We start from the raw sequence: 17,538 nt of genomic DNA, 5'->3' as shown, positions 1-17,538 counted from the left end.
TTTTTATTTTTTATTTTTTTTACAGGACACTAGGTCAGCAGCTGAAGAGCGCTCCCCTGGTGGGTCGTGACTTGTGACCAGGTAACTGCTCATGCACTCCAGCTGCTGTAGAGAAACCCCAGACCACTGCTGTGTTGTTTGCTCTTTAGTTCCACTGGTGTAAAGGGCTCCTATAAATGAGGGTTTACAAAGTGTGACAGTGCAGCCTGGGTTCTGTTACCTCTCACTCCTCAGACTCATATAACACGTATTGTGAAAATAAACCCTTGCACTAAACAGCACTTCTCTGTCCCAAAGCCAAGCCTGTTCTAGAGCAGCAGCATTTACTTTAGATCCTTTTTTGGATGTACAGTACGACCGAGATGTGTTCATACATTTACCTGTTCAGTTTCAAACTCTACAGTCAAGTCAGATGAAATGTCTCCACAGGAAACAGAGTTGTTTTAGGAAACTGCTATGTGTGGTCAATGCCAGGCTATATGTTCAGGTCTTTCAGAAAATGCTAAACGTATCCGTGCCGGGGAGTCCCTGCCTAGTCTCTTCCAGTTCTAATTTCTTACCTTTTTCTTGCTACAGTAGATGTGCCATTTCTTCTCGGCAGGAAGGGCAAACATGGCCTCTCTATGTTTTTCTGTGAGATCCAGCTCATCCTGTGGAAGAAGGAGGGAAAAATGTTTTTGTCACATAGTATTACCATTAAATGCCTAAAATTTACACTTTAGGTTTCTTATTTGTAACATAATCTAAAATAATATTGTGGTACTGAATATGTATTATATTTATGCAAATAAAAAAATAGGTATTAAATAAATTCATAAATACGTACATTTAGACAGAGACAGACAGAGAGATATAGACAAAAAATGAATTAATGTAAAGGAATGTAAAATGTACAAATGAATTAATTAATAATTAATGAAAAACAAACAACAAACTGATATTCGATTTGGCAGTGACACACAAACAGGCATCCTATCCAGTCAGCAAAAAGACCTGACAAAACCAACATGACTTAAATTCTGGCTTCAGCCTCTGGATATCACTGACCCTCAGGCGGGGGTTAATTTCCCACAATCATGTGAGAGATAGAGAGTCCTTGTTTCTTCATGGCCAACAAAACATTTAGTCATGTAAACCATCAATTAATGCCTGTACAATCCTGTGACCTCCGTACATTCCCATGATGCAGTTCTGGCCTGAGTTGGTCATATTCAGTCCAGATGTTTGGGCACATGTTTATTAACGTCATGTGAGAGGCACATGAGACCACTTTAACAGGCTGCATAAGGAAATAATGAGGATAAAAAGAATGATAAATACAGGCAAATCGTATAATCCAACTAGTATGTACTCATGTATATTTAAGCAGAGATTCTGGAGAGAGAACATCACATCCAGACACCACATCTATTGCAGAAGCAGGCAGGTCAAAATCTGATCATGTCCAGACTGTTATCTCATACTTTCTACCTGTTTATGTCTCTGCAGGAAAACCCTGAACCTGAGATTTTGTTCTGCTATCCCTCAACACTCACTAAAAGCCATTTAGATAGAAGCAGCTATCTTTCAACTTCATGAGGACTGCTTTCTCACCTCAAACAGACACAAAATCAAAAGCGTGCTAGAAGCATTTTCCTGTTTAATCAAGTCAACATGACACTGATTGATGCCTCAGCTATGGCTCACTATGAATCCTCAAAGACTCAGCAGGGGACAGGCTGCGTATGGGATGGAGTCTGGCGCATGGAAGTCATCCATGAGCCCATCTGTGCCAATTGCCTGCTGGTCACGCGCTGGTGGGCATGAGACATACAGACATTCTCCTACTCAATGGAGTCTGCAGAGCTAATGAGGGAACATACACTGTCTAACACTCTTTACTGGACCATTAGTAGAGGATACTTGGATTCCCCATATTATGGAGTCCAAGATAAGAACTGATTTACTCCACAAATGGAGGAATGGTAGAGCAAACCAGTGCTCAACTGAAGAACAAGCATTTTTCTAACTATTCTGATGGGATTTTTTTTTTTTTTTTTTTTTTTTTTATATGAAACCACTTAACAGGCTCGATTTGTGATTTTTGGCCATGTGGGCTTGCATCCATATGAACTCTGTATTTTCTGTCTTAGCAAAAAATTCAATGGAGATAACCCATAATGGAATGAAAGACTGTTTTAATAAGTTATCCTTAACATGCCTGCCAATATAATGTTTGACAAAACCAAAGACCAGATTTGACTTTAAAAGTGGCTTGTGTCCAATGATCTACAGAATCAAGCCTCAATAGAAAGTTTAATAAAACACATAAACCAAATTAAAGTTAAACTACAATGAGGTCTCTATCTACCTATCCGTCCATCCACCTACATATATACTTAATCATCCATCCAGCCATCCACACACTCAGCCATCTATTCCTCTACCAATCTTTCAACATATCTACCCATCTATCCATTGATCCATCTCCTTATCCATCAATCTACCCACCCTTCCATCCACCTACCATTAGGGCTGGGACGATAAATCGATGCAGAATCGATTCGTGCATTGATTCTTAGATTTTCAGAATGCATCACGATTCCTCTGGCACTCTAATCTAAATCTCTAGAATGCTCATGAAGAAGAGTCCTAAAGAGTGCTTGTGCGTTCAGCTGAGTCATGTAATTTCACTTCATCTTAGAATGCTTTTACGATGCAAGATTAATGTAAACACAGCCCACTGTGAACACCTTTGTAATTCGCTTCAATCTTTTTGAATTTTATGAATGATTATTTTAAAATAAATAAAACAAGGGAAAGCATATGGAGGTCATGGTACAGCACATACCACCAGTTCAGAGAACATGGCATCCAGTTCCTCGGTGGGGGGCATGGGCAGGGTGGGCTCCATGGCTTGCAGTGTGAAGTTGCTGTCATGGCGGATGCGGTAGGTGATCTCGGGATGGTCGCTCTTCTTTAGACAGCAACAGAGTAATGACAGGCCCCGCCCTCCTCGCTTACGTGGGGCCATCATGGCCAAAGGCCCAGCCAGTCAAATGTGTCTCACTTTAGCTATGACCCCCTGTCCAAGAAAAAAAGAAACAAGGAGAGAAAATGAGGAGGGGTAACAAAGGTAAAAAAAAAAAAAAACACCGGGAATAATTTCACTTAGTTCACTGAAAATATGGACGGCTATGCTGAGACAGAGCTCCACACAAAACAACATGACTGAAAATCATACTGCCAACCAGGGCTGTCACATATGATGTGTAATGTATTCAAACTAAAATGTTAATGTATTGAGTATACTCCTGACTAACAGGTTACACTGGACCTCCAACTGAAGACCTGTAGCAATATGCAAAATATCTGTATTGGTGCATAAAATCTCACTGAAATGAATCATAATCAAGGCTTTGGTTATACTTTGCACAGTCACACTAGAATTCATAAGTTTTTGGTCATTAATTTATTAAAGAAGTTCCTATTTTTATTCAGCAAGGATAAATTACATTGATAAAAAACAACAGTAAAACCTTTTACACTGCTACAAATAAAAATTTCAATTAAATGCAGTTATTTTTAACTTTATATTAATCAAAGAATCTTGAAAAACAGTATCAATGATAAGAGAATGACAAGAATTGTTTCTTGAGCAACAAATCAGTACATTAGAATGATTTCTGAAGGATCATGTGACACTAAAGAGTAATTACTACTGAAAATTAAAAAAATTGCCCTCAAGGGAATAAAATACATGTATACGATATATATTTAGAAAACAGTTATTTTAAATTGTAGTGATATTTCAGAATATTATTGTTTTTACTTTATTTTTCAATTCAGTGCAGCCTTTGAGATGTTGGATTGTCAATTTGTGTTTGTGCAGTTAGATGACAGCACTGTATGATCTTATTACCCAATACAACACTCACATAAACCTCATTAACTCCAGCAATACACAGCAGCATGATTCAACATGCAAAGCGGTAGGTATACAGAAAAAACAGCTATAAAAGCAATGAGCTATCATTTTACACTATTAGATGCTCTTATATGTGAATTACTTTACAGAAAGAAAACAAACAATTTTGCCACTAAACCTTGTTTATAATGTGCATTACAAGTAATATCCTTAAAGGAGCATTGCGCAGGTTCTGAAATTTCTAACCGTTAGAAGAACTGCAGCCAGTCTAATGCTTGTTCTCAGTGCGCACACTCGTACGAGCACGACCACATCAACCAGGGAAGGCACTTTATTTGGCCTTCCAAAAGTAGACGCATTTAGGAATCTTTAAGATTACTTACAAATAGCAGCAGAACAGCAACACATTTTATGGACGACCGTTTCATGAACCTAGGTGAGGAGGTAATTCTGACGTTGCTACAACAATCTGGCACTTCTAATTATTAGTTATTATTAGTTATTTATAGGCACTTGTTATTAGTTTAAATATTTGCTATTGACTGTTCAAATGTGGAGTTTTGCACGTGTGTGTGCGCATGAGTGCGTGCACGTGAGATAGAGAGAAGGAGAGACTGGGTCACATCACAGTGGAGTCAGCAATCTTAAGTGTCCAAAAACACAACATAATGATCTATAAAAGCATCATATGACCCGTTTAAGTTGTGTACATGTTGATACTTTTTTACTATGACAACAAAAACATTCTATCTGTAAAGTATACGGAATGCAAAATCTAAGAAGCTTAATATCTCAAAACCGCTCAGAATACAGATAGAACCTTATAATTCCAACTTAAGGTGGCAATTTAAGAGGATCTGTGTCTATCGGTTAAAGGCAACTGCATGAGAATATTGCATTTTAATAGTGGATAAATCAGATTAAGCAAAAATGCTAAAGCAACAAAATTATTTTCATTATTATTTAAATTTAAATATTAGATCTTGATGAATTTCAGCTGTTTGTTTTCTTTTTTACTCTCAACAGTAAACAACTGTTGTTTTTACAAAAACCAAGATAGGGTGGTGTAATATGTGATCTAAAATGGGAAATAATAGTTTTTTGGTTTGAACACCAAAAAGGCCAATCCATGAGCTATACACTGTAAAAAAAAAAAAATCTTGTGACATTTACGTGTACATTACGTGTTCTAGCTGTGTTTGCTAGAACTTCACTTTTAAAAATATGGTAGCAACATTTTAGGTTTTACAGACTTAAATTTCATTAACTGATCTAATCTTAATAAACCAACATATTGTTAATTGAGAAGATGCGCAAATAAACGCTGAACATTTACATGGATTTGCGCAGCTTCTCAGTTAACAACGGCTCTGTGTCGTAAAATCTAGGGGTGTGACGGTTAGTATATAACCGTGAGACCGGCGGTTATAGTTGAACACCGTCATTAGAACTTTATAACCGCCAAAACCGTGTCACTAAAATATTTTTTACAAACATTTTTTATCAAATTTTTTTTTCATTTTTTAGATAGGATCATCAGATGCGCAATATATCGGGAGACATGGTTTTTACCACTTAATGAAGTTTTGTAAATCGTCAGACATGATATTTACCACTTCATTAAATTTTGCTTTGTAATAAACCTTTCTTAAAAACGAATTTCGTTTTGAACAAATTTTATCTTAATTTTAATAGATGTTTCATCAACCAATTGCATGTATTTTAGTAAATAAAAAGCAAATATAGCAGACAATGATAACCGTGACATGGAAGCACCAGCGCGCCGCGCTCTTGCACTGCACTGTGAACTAGAGCGCATCTCATCGTAATGAAACTCAGCGTAGGCCTATGCCTCATACATTAGCATTAAATATCTTTGCTGCATCCTTTCTAGAACAGACAAGGGCTTTTTTTTTTTTTTGCGGCTCGCATCAGCAAAGCATAGACCGCAAAACAATCAGCGGATGGCGGGCGGGTGCGGCTTTGAAATTTGCTCAAAAAACTTTGGCGCGGATGATGAGTTTTGTGACAGATCTCCTTAATAAACGGAGGTCTGAAATCTCTGCCCCTTTACCGATCAGAGCTGAAAACGCGCTGAAACGGAGTTAACCCGCTATCTCCAAGATCAACCAAATGACTCTACGGCAGATCCACTAGCATGGTGGCGAGACAATATGAAACAAAATGAAACACGCTACCCCCCCCCCACCCCCCACCGACGGTTATGTTATGAACCGTCACATTTGACTCAAGTCATAACCGTCATCACCAATTCTGAAACCGGCACACCCCTAGTAAAATCACAATATTTTTTACAGTGTAACCACAGTGAAAGTAGTAAATTGTAAAACAGAAATAAATAAAAAAAAAGTCTAAAATTTGAGCTTCTGCACATCAAGACATATGGTATGTTCTTCACACAAAGCTATCGTATGGCATAAGACGATTTGAAATATAGTGCATGAACCACTTTTTATATCCTTTTTGGGATGAATGAACTTTTAACAAAACTTGGTTCTTTGGAACAAAATGGTAATTTTGTATTTAAAATTTTTTTTGTACTCCAAGGTACTATCCTTGTAGTTTGTGCCTCTTCATAATACAAGTGGCTGCCAAATGACTACATTTCACTCAGCCACAACATTACTTTGTTTCATCAACATCCCCAGATGTCTAAGATTTAATAAAACAAAATACACACTCGCATACGTGTCTGTCTGTAGTCTTTATCCTCAGACCTCACACAATGAAACTGACCTCTCAATACTGAACCGTGCTCATCTTCCCTTTCATATTAGGAGTAACTAAGAAAGTTACTGTGCCCAACTTTATCTTCATCCAGTTCTGTTTTAATGAGTAGACCAGTCTGAGCTCTAGCGCTAAGGCCATCATGACCCCAAAGTCGTCAAACATAAACTTCACTCTGAAATTACGATCAGTCCCAGAAGCTCAAAGTGACCAGATGTTTCCCTTTAGAAGAACAGGGGCATAAAGGCTTAAATGGCTTCAAGATTAGGCTGGAGTTTATAGTACGTATGTTTGTGTAAAATCTGCTCTGTGTACTTGACCCTGCAGAGCAGGTTTATAGTTTCCATCATACCCAAACACAGACTTCAACGGCCATGCTCAACATGATCTACCATGCGGTTTGACCACTGAATCACTGAATGTTTGTCTGCAGCTCATTTGAGAAAAGAAAAAGCTAAAAATGATTCCATCAATTTTCAATTTGTAATTATACAACCATCGGAATAAAAATATAAAATTTTATTTTAAGAGGCTTTTGCATCTTTTATTTAGAAGACGGTGGAGAACTGACAGGAAATTATGAGGATAAAGAAGGGGCGGACCAAAAACAATTATGATTATGAAATTAAAACAACTAATAAAACTAAATAAGACGATTTATCTAACGGAATTGAACAATAATAATACAAAAGAACATTTAACTGAATGCTTATTTACATGCAAGAACATCTGTGAACACTTTGATATTTAAATGAATTGTATAATCTCATTAGGACTGGTTTCTTTGAGAGGAATCTTCAGAACGATTTACTAAAAATCAAATGAAACTTCCAATGCTTTTGAAATCTATGAAGGATATTCTACATGAGTGTGGTTGATTATTGCCTCAGCTTATTAGGTTATAAGGATGCATACACAGTATCCATTTAAAAAAAAACAGTTTTGTCAGCATTTTGTTATGTTATTACGTGTCTGATTAGAGAAAAAAGTTTGATGCCAGAAAAGCTACAGTAGAAAACATCGGTCATGTTAATGAAAAATATAAGTAAATTAGTATGAATGCAACGAACCTTCAACTGTATTCTCAAAGAAAGTAAACTCATTCAACTCAAACAAGATTTAAATGTAAAACCAAGGCTCACAGATGAGAAAGAGAAAAAAGGAAGGAAGGAAGGAAGGAAGACAGGAGGAAACTCCTCTGCGTTTTTTTTTTTTCTCGGAGCGCTGAAATGAATGATTCACTTGGCCATGTCAACAATCTGGATTTTCACACTAACACAGCCTTGTGTGATTTTTTTCCCCAATGTGGAAGAGAATCTCAATTCTCACACTGTAACTATTTATCAGCGATAACCCAGCAGACCAGACACAGCTGTTCTCAAGGCTGGGAATTTTCTCACCATGGGTTTATTTCTTGGTGTGAAAATAGCTCCGGCCTGACCAGTTGGTCCAACGATCAGTGGGCAAGGACCACACACTTCACACCATAAGAATGGATACCATGTCTATTATTAGATCACCTTGAAATTAAAAACAACATAAACTGTGTCTTGGTTTGTGGTATTTTAGGTTGCTTATTTTAATTTTTACATGACAGCAAGCTTTGAGAACCAAGATGTTCTCAGCAACATTTATTCATTTAGCAGATTAGTGAATCTCATGAAAACATGCCCACATCACATCACATAAATGTTTTTATTTACTTATTTATTTGCGATTTTTTTTGTTTGTTTTGTTTTTAAGTGAATAATGCAAGCACACAGTATCCCAGTATATCATTAACAAGTGGAAGATTTTAATCGTGCGGCTGCTAGATGTCCTTGTTCACAAGGTCTGATCCAAACTATGATCCACAAACACCGCTAAGCAAATATTCTCTTCCTTTATTCAAAACACATACAATGCAGGAGCTTATATGACAAATGTCAAAATAAAAACTGGTAATTCAAATCCCATTTTGGGAGCAAAATAATCTTTACATCCTGGGAAACCCCTGAAATGTAAACATCTTTATAAAAAATAAAAAAATAAAAAGACTAGTGCAGGAAAGTTATTATTACAAAACCAACAAATGTGTGAACGTATAAAAAAAACAACAGTCGGCTCCTCATCTTTCAGCTCATTTGCTTATGGGTCACCACAGTCTGTACCGAGACAGGTGACTCAAACATTTACAACTAAAATAGTAACAGAATCAGCAGCTAGCCTAAATGAAAGCAAATATGTGCTATGAACTCAACATTTTATCCTAAAAAAAAACGATATCTTTCCCGAAGCCCAACTGAAATAAGTCTCGCTGTGCTTGTAAAAGACATAAAACTGTTGTATAAGCTTGTATAAGTTGTATAAGCTTGTATTTTCTATATGGATGTCTGTCAACTGAAAAAAAAGCCTGTTTAACAAATTCAGGCAACTACAACTCAAGTCAATTTCATTTGACATGCATCCCTTAGAGTGTTGTAGTAGTTACCTAAATCTATAACTATTTAAAAAAGGTTAGGGTTTAACCCTAACCCTAACCCTGTTAATTGAAATAAAGCTGAAATAAAATATAAAAGTAAAAAACTTAAACTTAGAAAAAAAAACTTAGAATGGTTAACATTAACTCACAGCATTAAGCACTTGTCCAGATACTCCCAGCATCCTTTTCGAAAGCAATTCAGATAAATTGTTGGAGGGGAATGGTATCAAGTTCTGCGAACCTTGTACCGTCTCTATTAGAGGTCAGTCCCAGGAGACTAAAATCAAGGTCTACCCACGGCAAGACTGATATTTCACTACAAAAAACATGCACATATCAGTTATAAAAGCATATAGTGATTATAAAAGTGAATCCTGACAACAATCACATTCAAGAAAAGTGGAAGGGAACATCTGAAGGAAGGTAAATCTCAAGCAGTGTGCATGTCCGTGCAGCAACTGGCATGAAAATGACTACATAACCCACTTGTCTTATGAAATATCTCTCTCTGTCATACACCAGTGGAGCTAATCCACGAGAGCCCGGCCCTCATATGTCCGTGCTCCACCCTGGTGGCCAGGCCTCTTTATGTAAGCAAATTTCGATCTTTATGAATGACTGTATTGATCCTGCACCGAGAAGCAATTCCCATGCTGGATCATGAGTCAGGGAATTAAGGGAATTCATTAAAATCAGGAAGCACGTTTACACTTCTTTAGCACATTTCAAACGAATGGTTTCAAGAATGAAAGTTGAGAGCAAACATGATACAATGGGGAAAAAATATATGCACACTTCAGAAAAGGGATGTTACTTCTGTAGATGCCACTTGGTTTGACACTTGATATCTGCAGTGACATTCAGACATATTAAATGTGACTTCAGTATTCAAAAGTGACCTTTTTTGTGGCCACTGTACATTTGATCCTTCTCTGAATAGCATTGTGGCATGTTTAGGCCATCTGTAGAGCAGCTCGCTGCTTATATACTAACAGTCATTCAAATCAGGACATCTGATGACTAGAACTTGAACAATGGCAGGATGTTGATTGCTTTTATACGCTGTGACAGAAGGGTTCGGTTGGCCTTGAAGAGCTATGAAATGAAAAAAATCTTATTATCCTCAATCTACACACAGATCGTAAGATAAATAAACTAAAAGTAGAAACTGAAATTTCAAGTTTCGCACAAATATTGGTAACCGTGGTCATCAACACTTCCACCACTTCAGATCACAGAGCTCTTTGTCTTCAGTTGTCGTCAGTATGTCTGTCTAGCTTGTTGTTGCTTTTCACTGCAAACAGCTGAATGGGGAGGAGACCGGATCACTATTTGTTTATCGGTCAATCGCCAATGGAATGAACAATCTTACATGCATAGCTTGCAAGTAAAGCATTCTAAAGATTATTAAAATATGTGCATTTTTTAAATACAGTACATGGAAAGACAAGTGTGCCTGTTTCAGCTTTGTGTTGCTTTAAAGAGTTGTAATCGCTGTCATTAACAGTCTCACCGCATTTAAAGCACCATCTAAAGATTTTGGGCGGCTGAATTAGTAAAAGAGAGGGTTCTCAAAGAGGCACACAACTCAAGTGATGTCATGGGAAATGTACTGCTCATGGGTAATTTGCATTTTCTTTCTCTGCTGGTGCGACGGTTATAATAGGAACAAGATATTTGAATATGTAGTCTTAAAATAATTTACATTTGTTTAAATTTGAAATGTCAATAAATATGCATTACATTGATCAAAGTGACAAAAAAGACGTTTTTATATCATTAAATAAATTGTTACATAATACATAAAAAAAATGCTTTCTAATTATTAAAGAATCTTAAAAAAAAATTATTGAAGTTCTATAAAAATATTCAACAGATAGAATGTGTGACTGGAGTAATGGTTGATGAAAATTCAGTTTTGCAATCAGAGAAATAAAAGTACATTTGTAATAATAGAAAAGCTATTTTAAATTGCTATAATATTTCACAAAAATCCCAAACTTTTGAACAGTAGCATTCTAATGCTATTCGATTGCAAAGAGCATATTGAAGGCCTTCAAAGACAGTCCTAAGATACTGCGCCTTTAAACCAAACCAGCACTAATGCATACATCCCAGAGCAAACATCTCTCAAGCACTGGAGCTCCATAATAACATAATTGCACTGCAATTGTGTGGACAGATGAAGCAGGATTTTGAGGTCCCATGATGTAGCCAACAGTCATATCTCTTCCAGGATATGACCTAAAGAGCTCTTACCCTAGGGAAGACAACAGCACTTTAACAACAGACCTCAGTGAATAATCTAATGAGTGTGTGGCTGTTAGTCTGTCTTTCCTTATTTTCTCTGTGACATTTTCTCCCCCTGTGCCATTTATCTTGTGCCCGTCTCATCTGCACTGAAAAAAATCCATCTTCATCAGTGCTCTGATATCAAACACAGTCATGAAACTAACTCTAAACCAACAGCTCCATAGGCTTGAGACATTGTCTGTAATTTTCTGCCTCTCTCTCATTAAAAGCTAATCCATAACTCTGGAAGCCTTGATCACTGGGCCGGCAGAAGAGTGAATGGGTTTCCATTTTAGAGTTTACATAATGGAGGTCATTCAGTGCAGCTCTCAGGCCAGTCTAGGACCAGCTACAAAACAAATCCTGGCCTTTGGTCTGTCATCCAGCAGTCAAAAGCCAATGTTCCTAATGGCAAGTTACAGTATTGATCCCTGCTGACCTAATCAAAGTGATGCTAAATCTGTTATTGGCATGTGCGAGATTCATCCACCATGTGAGTGAGTGAAGTGACCAAGTGGCCAAGTATGGTGTCCCATACTCATAATTTGTGCTCTGTATTTATCCCATCCAAGTGCACACACACAGTAGTGAACACGCACACACACACATAGTGAACACACACCCAGAGCAGCGGGCAGCCACGTTCTGTGGCACCTGGGGAGCAGTTCGGGGGTTCATTGTTGTGTGAATGTCATAAAGCTTAGCCAACTTATAGCCCCTTTCACACTGCCATTCCGTCAAATACACGGCTAAAGTGTTCCGGCAATTGTTCCCGGGTCGCTAGATTTTGCACTTTCACACTGCCAGTGATTACCCGGGATATGTGCGTGCTTTCACACACAACTCATAAAGATACCATAACGACACGTGACATCAGGGCGTGACGTGTAATGTACGAGTCGAAAACATTAGGCACGTTATACTTTCACTGAAGCAAGCAAAGGATCTCGGCGTCAGCGCGGAAAGTGAGGAACTAACTGATCTCTGCTTCACTACAGTTTGCACATATTTTTTCGGCGCAAACATTGATCTTCCTTCAAAACAACCAGTAAAAGAGTCACGCGATAACGCATGTCATCACTTCGACACAGCATTAGATATGGCTTTTGTTCACACAGCATCCCGGGTTGAACCTGGCAATGTTACTAGGTCCCCGACCCGGGTTCAATGCCGGAATCAATCCCGGGACGTGGTTGCTTTCACACAGAAGGTGACCCGGCAATGTTCCGGCAATATGCCGGGTCCGACGTGCAGTGTGAAAGGGAATTTAGAGAACATAAAACTAATGTAACTGTCGTATTTTGCATGAACATACAAGATTAATTGGAAAAAAAACAACAATAATAAATGTAGACATTTTTTATATTTAGTTTAAATATAATTTTATTTAAGAGAGAAAATATTAAGATTCTCATCTATGCATTTATTAAATCATGCAAGATAACCTAAAAATGTCAAAAAACTACAACAAAAAAACAAGTCACGTCAAACACCCACATATGACCATTATCTAGCCTATGTTCCTGTTAAGTTAGATAGAGAGTAAGCATGTTGTTAATACCAGATGCCGTATAGCCACATTTAAGCTCACTTGGGCTATATGTGTGATCAATAACATCAAGACAGTAGGAGGGTTATCCCAAAGGGGTCATATGCCGCACCTCTCGGGGATTCAAGCACTTCGAAAAAACAAGAAAGGCAACTAAAGAGGAAAGATGCAAAAATGTTGTCTATCAGGCAGGCAAGTCGAATAGTTTTCCAAACACAGACCCCTGACCCACTTCATTCCATAGCCTCATTAAAGCCAGAATCCCCAGAGTCACACTCCTCCAGAGTCCAGAAAACCAGTGTTATCCAGCTGACGCTCACAGTCTGCAGTTGTCAGGCACGTTTGTGATTCAGCAGCCTGCATTACATGTGCTAATCCCATGGTTTCAGTACTGGGGATTGCGGTCGAGCGTAGTACATAATGAGTTTCCCTGAGCTCAACAGTGATTGGACAAGCAAATATTAAATCACACATGCTGATATTGGTTATCAGGTATTAATAAAGCACCATTCAAATGTCCCCATGGTGATGATCACAATGCAAAATTATACTGAAAAGGACAAAAGATACTGTCTCAAAAAAGATACACTCTTAAAAGTAAAGGTTTACACACACACAAAATACACATACACATCCATAGATGTCTAACCTCTGACCCACATCCAACTAATACAGATGAGTACATTAAAAATGGACAAACATAAATCAAAAGGTACAGTAACAAATTAGATGAAGAAATCATTCACAGTTTGTTTATGTATAGCTGATTAAATATGTAATTGTGTCACATGGCACACCCACAGGAAAAATGCACACCAGTCTCATTCCATTCATAACACTTCCTCAGTTGAGATCAGAACTTTACGGCTGTTCACCTGACTCACTTAGATAAGGGCCTGGGACGAAAAAGACAAAGGCACACACACTAGTTCATCTGAGGCTAAAGGGCAAGTATGTATCTTCACATGGCAACCCACACAACAAACTTTAACACAGCTACACTAGCTGAGAAAAACAGAAACAAACATCCTAAAATGTCTTCACATTTTTGATTTCTCTAAATCAAAGACAGCACGCTCACCTCTCAGAAAGGCATGTCAGGAGCACATAGTCGCATGAAATCCAGAAAGTGAGAGCTTTGTTGATCTCAGCCCTGAATGCTGCGGTGTTGGAAGCATGCAGACCACAACGGCTCATACATCTCTCACCATCAAATCTGGTCCTGAAATAGCCAGCCAAACTCCCTCTACTCCACAAGATCAACACAAAAATGAATCTTCGAAACAGCTCGGTCTCCGGTTTAATTCTCCACTGGATTTACAGTATAAGCAGTCAGAATATTTTAATATCTGACTACAACTGTAAGCTTGAGCTCAGAGTCTGAATAAGTGCACCATCCACACTCACACACAGACAGACAGATGTTCCCGGTCTGAGTAGGACCACCCTCTTCCTGTACACCACACCTCCTTTCTGCACTGTCCAATGGGAGAGCAGTAAAGTTTCACTCTGCCCACAAGTCACAGAGCTGATAAGTGTACAGTGACAAATAGATTTGAAATGTTAGAGGAAAACAATAACATGGATAATGAACAAATCACTAATCTAGTATTGTGCTTGCTAAGCAGTATTAACAAACAAACAAACAAAAATGAATATATATATTTTTTTTTTCTTTTTTCTTTTTTTTTTACAAATAATTTATTAAAAAAAAAAAACATAAAAAAAAAAAAAAACGTAAAAACACTTGCCTTGAAAATTTTGCCCTGACTGGAATAAATAAAGTGTGTAAGTTGAAGAAATAAAAGTACTTAAAAGGACTTAAAATTATGTAAAATAAAATATTTTAAAATAAAAACTAATAAAAATGATAGAACCCTTTACAAAATTACTAAAACTAAAATAAAAAAAAATACAAAACTGAAAATATAAAAAAACTAAAGCGAACTCAAAATATTAATAAATACTATAATAGTACATTACTAAAATTGCTAAGGAAACTGTCATTGTTACTGAACTATTAATGTTACAGACATGAATAACTGAGACGGAGGTGTGCTATTACTTTTCTAAGCAATCTCACTTAGGATTAGGGTTGGGTACCGAAACCTATATAACTGGTATGTCCTAGAAGAGAATTAGAATGCAGATTTCATTGCCACTTTAATGCATGAGTGATTTATTGAAATATTTGTACTCAGGTTCTCTGAAACAGACGTAAGACGAATCATCACCGGAACCGCACATAACAAATTATTTCCCTACTGAAAAAATACCTGTGAACACAATTCGGAAAGCTCTTATAATACAAATCCAACATATCTTTGTAGTAATGCGAGTGTCCATGTTGTTTTCACATTTCGACTTCAAAGCACAACTCGATAAATAAGACCATCCGAGGAGTATGCAAATGCAGTAATTACACTTGCTCTGATGCAACATGCTACCGTTAAATGGCTAAGCTAAAAAAGCTTAAATTAAAATGCTTAAGCTAAACTCCCCTTGTAATGACTTGCGATGAGAAGTGTTTCTAAACCTGTTAAAGAACATTATAAAGTTTTTACTCCAGAACACCAGTCTATTGCTTCCTTTTGAGATCTCATGTGGTTTCTTTGTCAGAGATTGAGGCAGAAAATAATTTCGATACTGTAAAAAAAAAAAAAAGGCTATGCCGATTAGCAATGGATTATAAATATACTTAATTATTAAGCAAATCCCAGAGATGGCTTGAATAACACAGATAAACTAGCAGTCGAGTGTGTCTTTGTTTTATCATTCAATCAAAACATTTCCATCCATTTCCGGTTTGCGAACTTATCGTTTGAATTAACAGGTTCTTCTTAGTGAACCTGTTGAACCAGTTCACACAAATGACTTGAATTATTCACTGAACACTGAACCGAGAACCGTTTCTTTCTAGAGATGTTCCGATACCCTTTTTCTCTTCCCGATACCGATTCCGATACCTGGGCTCAGGGTATCGGCCGATACCGAGTACTGATCCGATACCTGGGTGTATATCTGTATATACAGCTGTATATACTACTAGCCCTGTGTAAATTGCTAGAATTTTTTTATGGTGTGCTTCAGACAGATCCCTCAATAAAACATGAACAAATACATGGTGAACTACTGTATTTATTACAGTATTTTTATTATATAACATGAATTTGACAGTATTATTTATTTTCTTATGCAAAAAAGAACTTCAAATGCAGCCAAAAATCTAACACCGCAAACTAAAAAAGGTATTTAAGTTTTACAATATAACTGTATAAAAAAACTGCAACAAATAAGTCTAGGAATATAAAAAAAGATCTATTAATCAGATAATCTCTAACAAGTAAAAAACAAGTAAAAAACAAGCAACCATCTAGGCATAATTATTATTATTATAGAGATGTATTATTATTACTGTAGGCTACAACAGTAGCTTTATATATTGTCAATTTACTCATGTAAACCAAACATTTATTTTAATGGGCTGCCATGAAGATCTTTGAGTGTCTGTGTTTATGATATGACAGTATTCTCAAATGAAACGGTAAATTCTCATGAAGTGACGGTTTATGCGTTCGTGTCCTCATGACACACAGCAGAGACTACAAAACAGCGAGCTCTCGCGCATCTGTGCCAGTCACCCACAGAGATGTAGATTTTGCGGGAGTAATATTTAAATAGTATTTTGCAGTTTAATATTCACAGACACTAGTATATATTCGGCTACTGTCTGGAGCCCTGCGCTTTGACTTACACGGAAGCGACTGAACGCAGTTGCCGGTACTGAATATACTCGAGAGTCTGTAACTACCGGTACTACAGAGACATACTGCTAACCACTGATCTATAATATAGTAGCGGCTTCACTGTCTTTTGGCAGTTTAGAATGTGATGAGTGATCCAGTCATATATAGATAAGGGCTGCTAACGCGTTTTCATTTCTTCTTCGCTGCTCTAAACAGGGGTTGCTTGTGGCAACACAGCACAACTTCCTGTGTTTTCAATGCATTTTGAGCAGCGAAGAAGAACCGTGCAGCGGTTAGGCAAAGCTTGCGGTCATAACTAGGTCTTTTTTAAGAAAATGGTATCGGATCGGTATATGGGTTCATGTACTCGCCGATGCCGATGCCAGAATTTGTTGTGGTATCGGAGATATTTCCGATACTAGTATCGGAATCGGAACAACTCTATTTCTTTCGGACATGTCCAATATGAGAACCGATAAACTGATGATAATGCACATGCGTGATTCAGTGTGAAGCTACCGAACAGATCATGATTGACTACAATGACTGACAGCATGGCTAAACCAAACTGTTTTTTTTGGACAACTTATTTTGTGGCATTAATGTTATGAGCGTGGGTAAACCGACGACTTGAAAGAAGGGCAATCTGGCATAACATACGTCTATTTAATAACAATAGAACGGTTTTTCACTGGCCAAAGCTGGTGCCAATATTTAGATATCAGGGCAGCCAATAGCCAATATATAATGTCGATTTTTTTGGCCGATTTTCTTTTTTACCCCATTCATCTCATAAAAGTGAGTTTGAGCAAACTGTTATTGCAGATAGTAGTAG

General features: G+C 37.3%; 1 protein-coding gene across 3 annotated transcripts in view; it reads right to left on the bottom strand.

Moving 5' to 3' along the window:
* Positions 1–17,538, bottom strand: part of LOC127933286 (disheveled-associated activator of morphogenesis 1) — a 43,764-nt gene that overhangs the window by 18,355 nt on the left and 7,871 nt on the right. The window contains exons 1-3 of one of the 3 annotated variants that reach the window (XM_052530143.1): positions 14,039–14,374; positions 2,831–3,064; positions 561–650 (exon numbers count right to left, since the gene is read on the bottom strand). In XM_052530143.1, coding sequence (XP_052386103.1) covers positions 561–650; positions 2,831–3,016 — 276 coding nt within the window. In that variant the 5' untranslated portion in view covers positions 3,017–3,064; positions 14,039–14,374. Of the gene's footprint in view, positions 1–560; positions 651–2,830; positions 3,065–14,038; positions 14,375–17,538 lie in introns of those variants that run through there. The other 2 variants (XM_052530141.1, XM_052530142.1) reach the window with 2 other exon arrangements.

Source organism: Carassius gibelio, chromosome A17 (genome assembly GCF_023724105.1).
Source record: "Carassius gibelio isolate Cgi1373 ecotype wild population from Czech Republic chromosome A17, carGib1.2-hapl.c, whole genome shotgun sequence".
NCBI lineage: Eukaryota > Metazoa > Chordata > Actinopteri > Cypriniformes > Cyprinidae > Carassius > Carassius gibelio.
The sequence above is the reverse complement of the archived record's forward strand: the minus strand, read 5'-3'. Positions and strand labels throughout refer to the sequence as shown.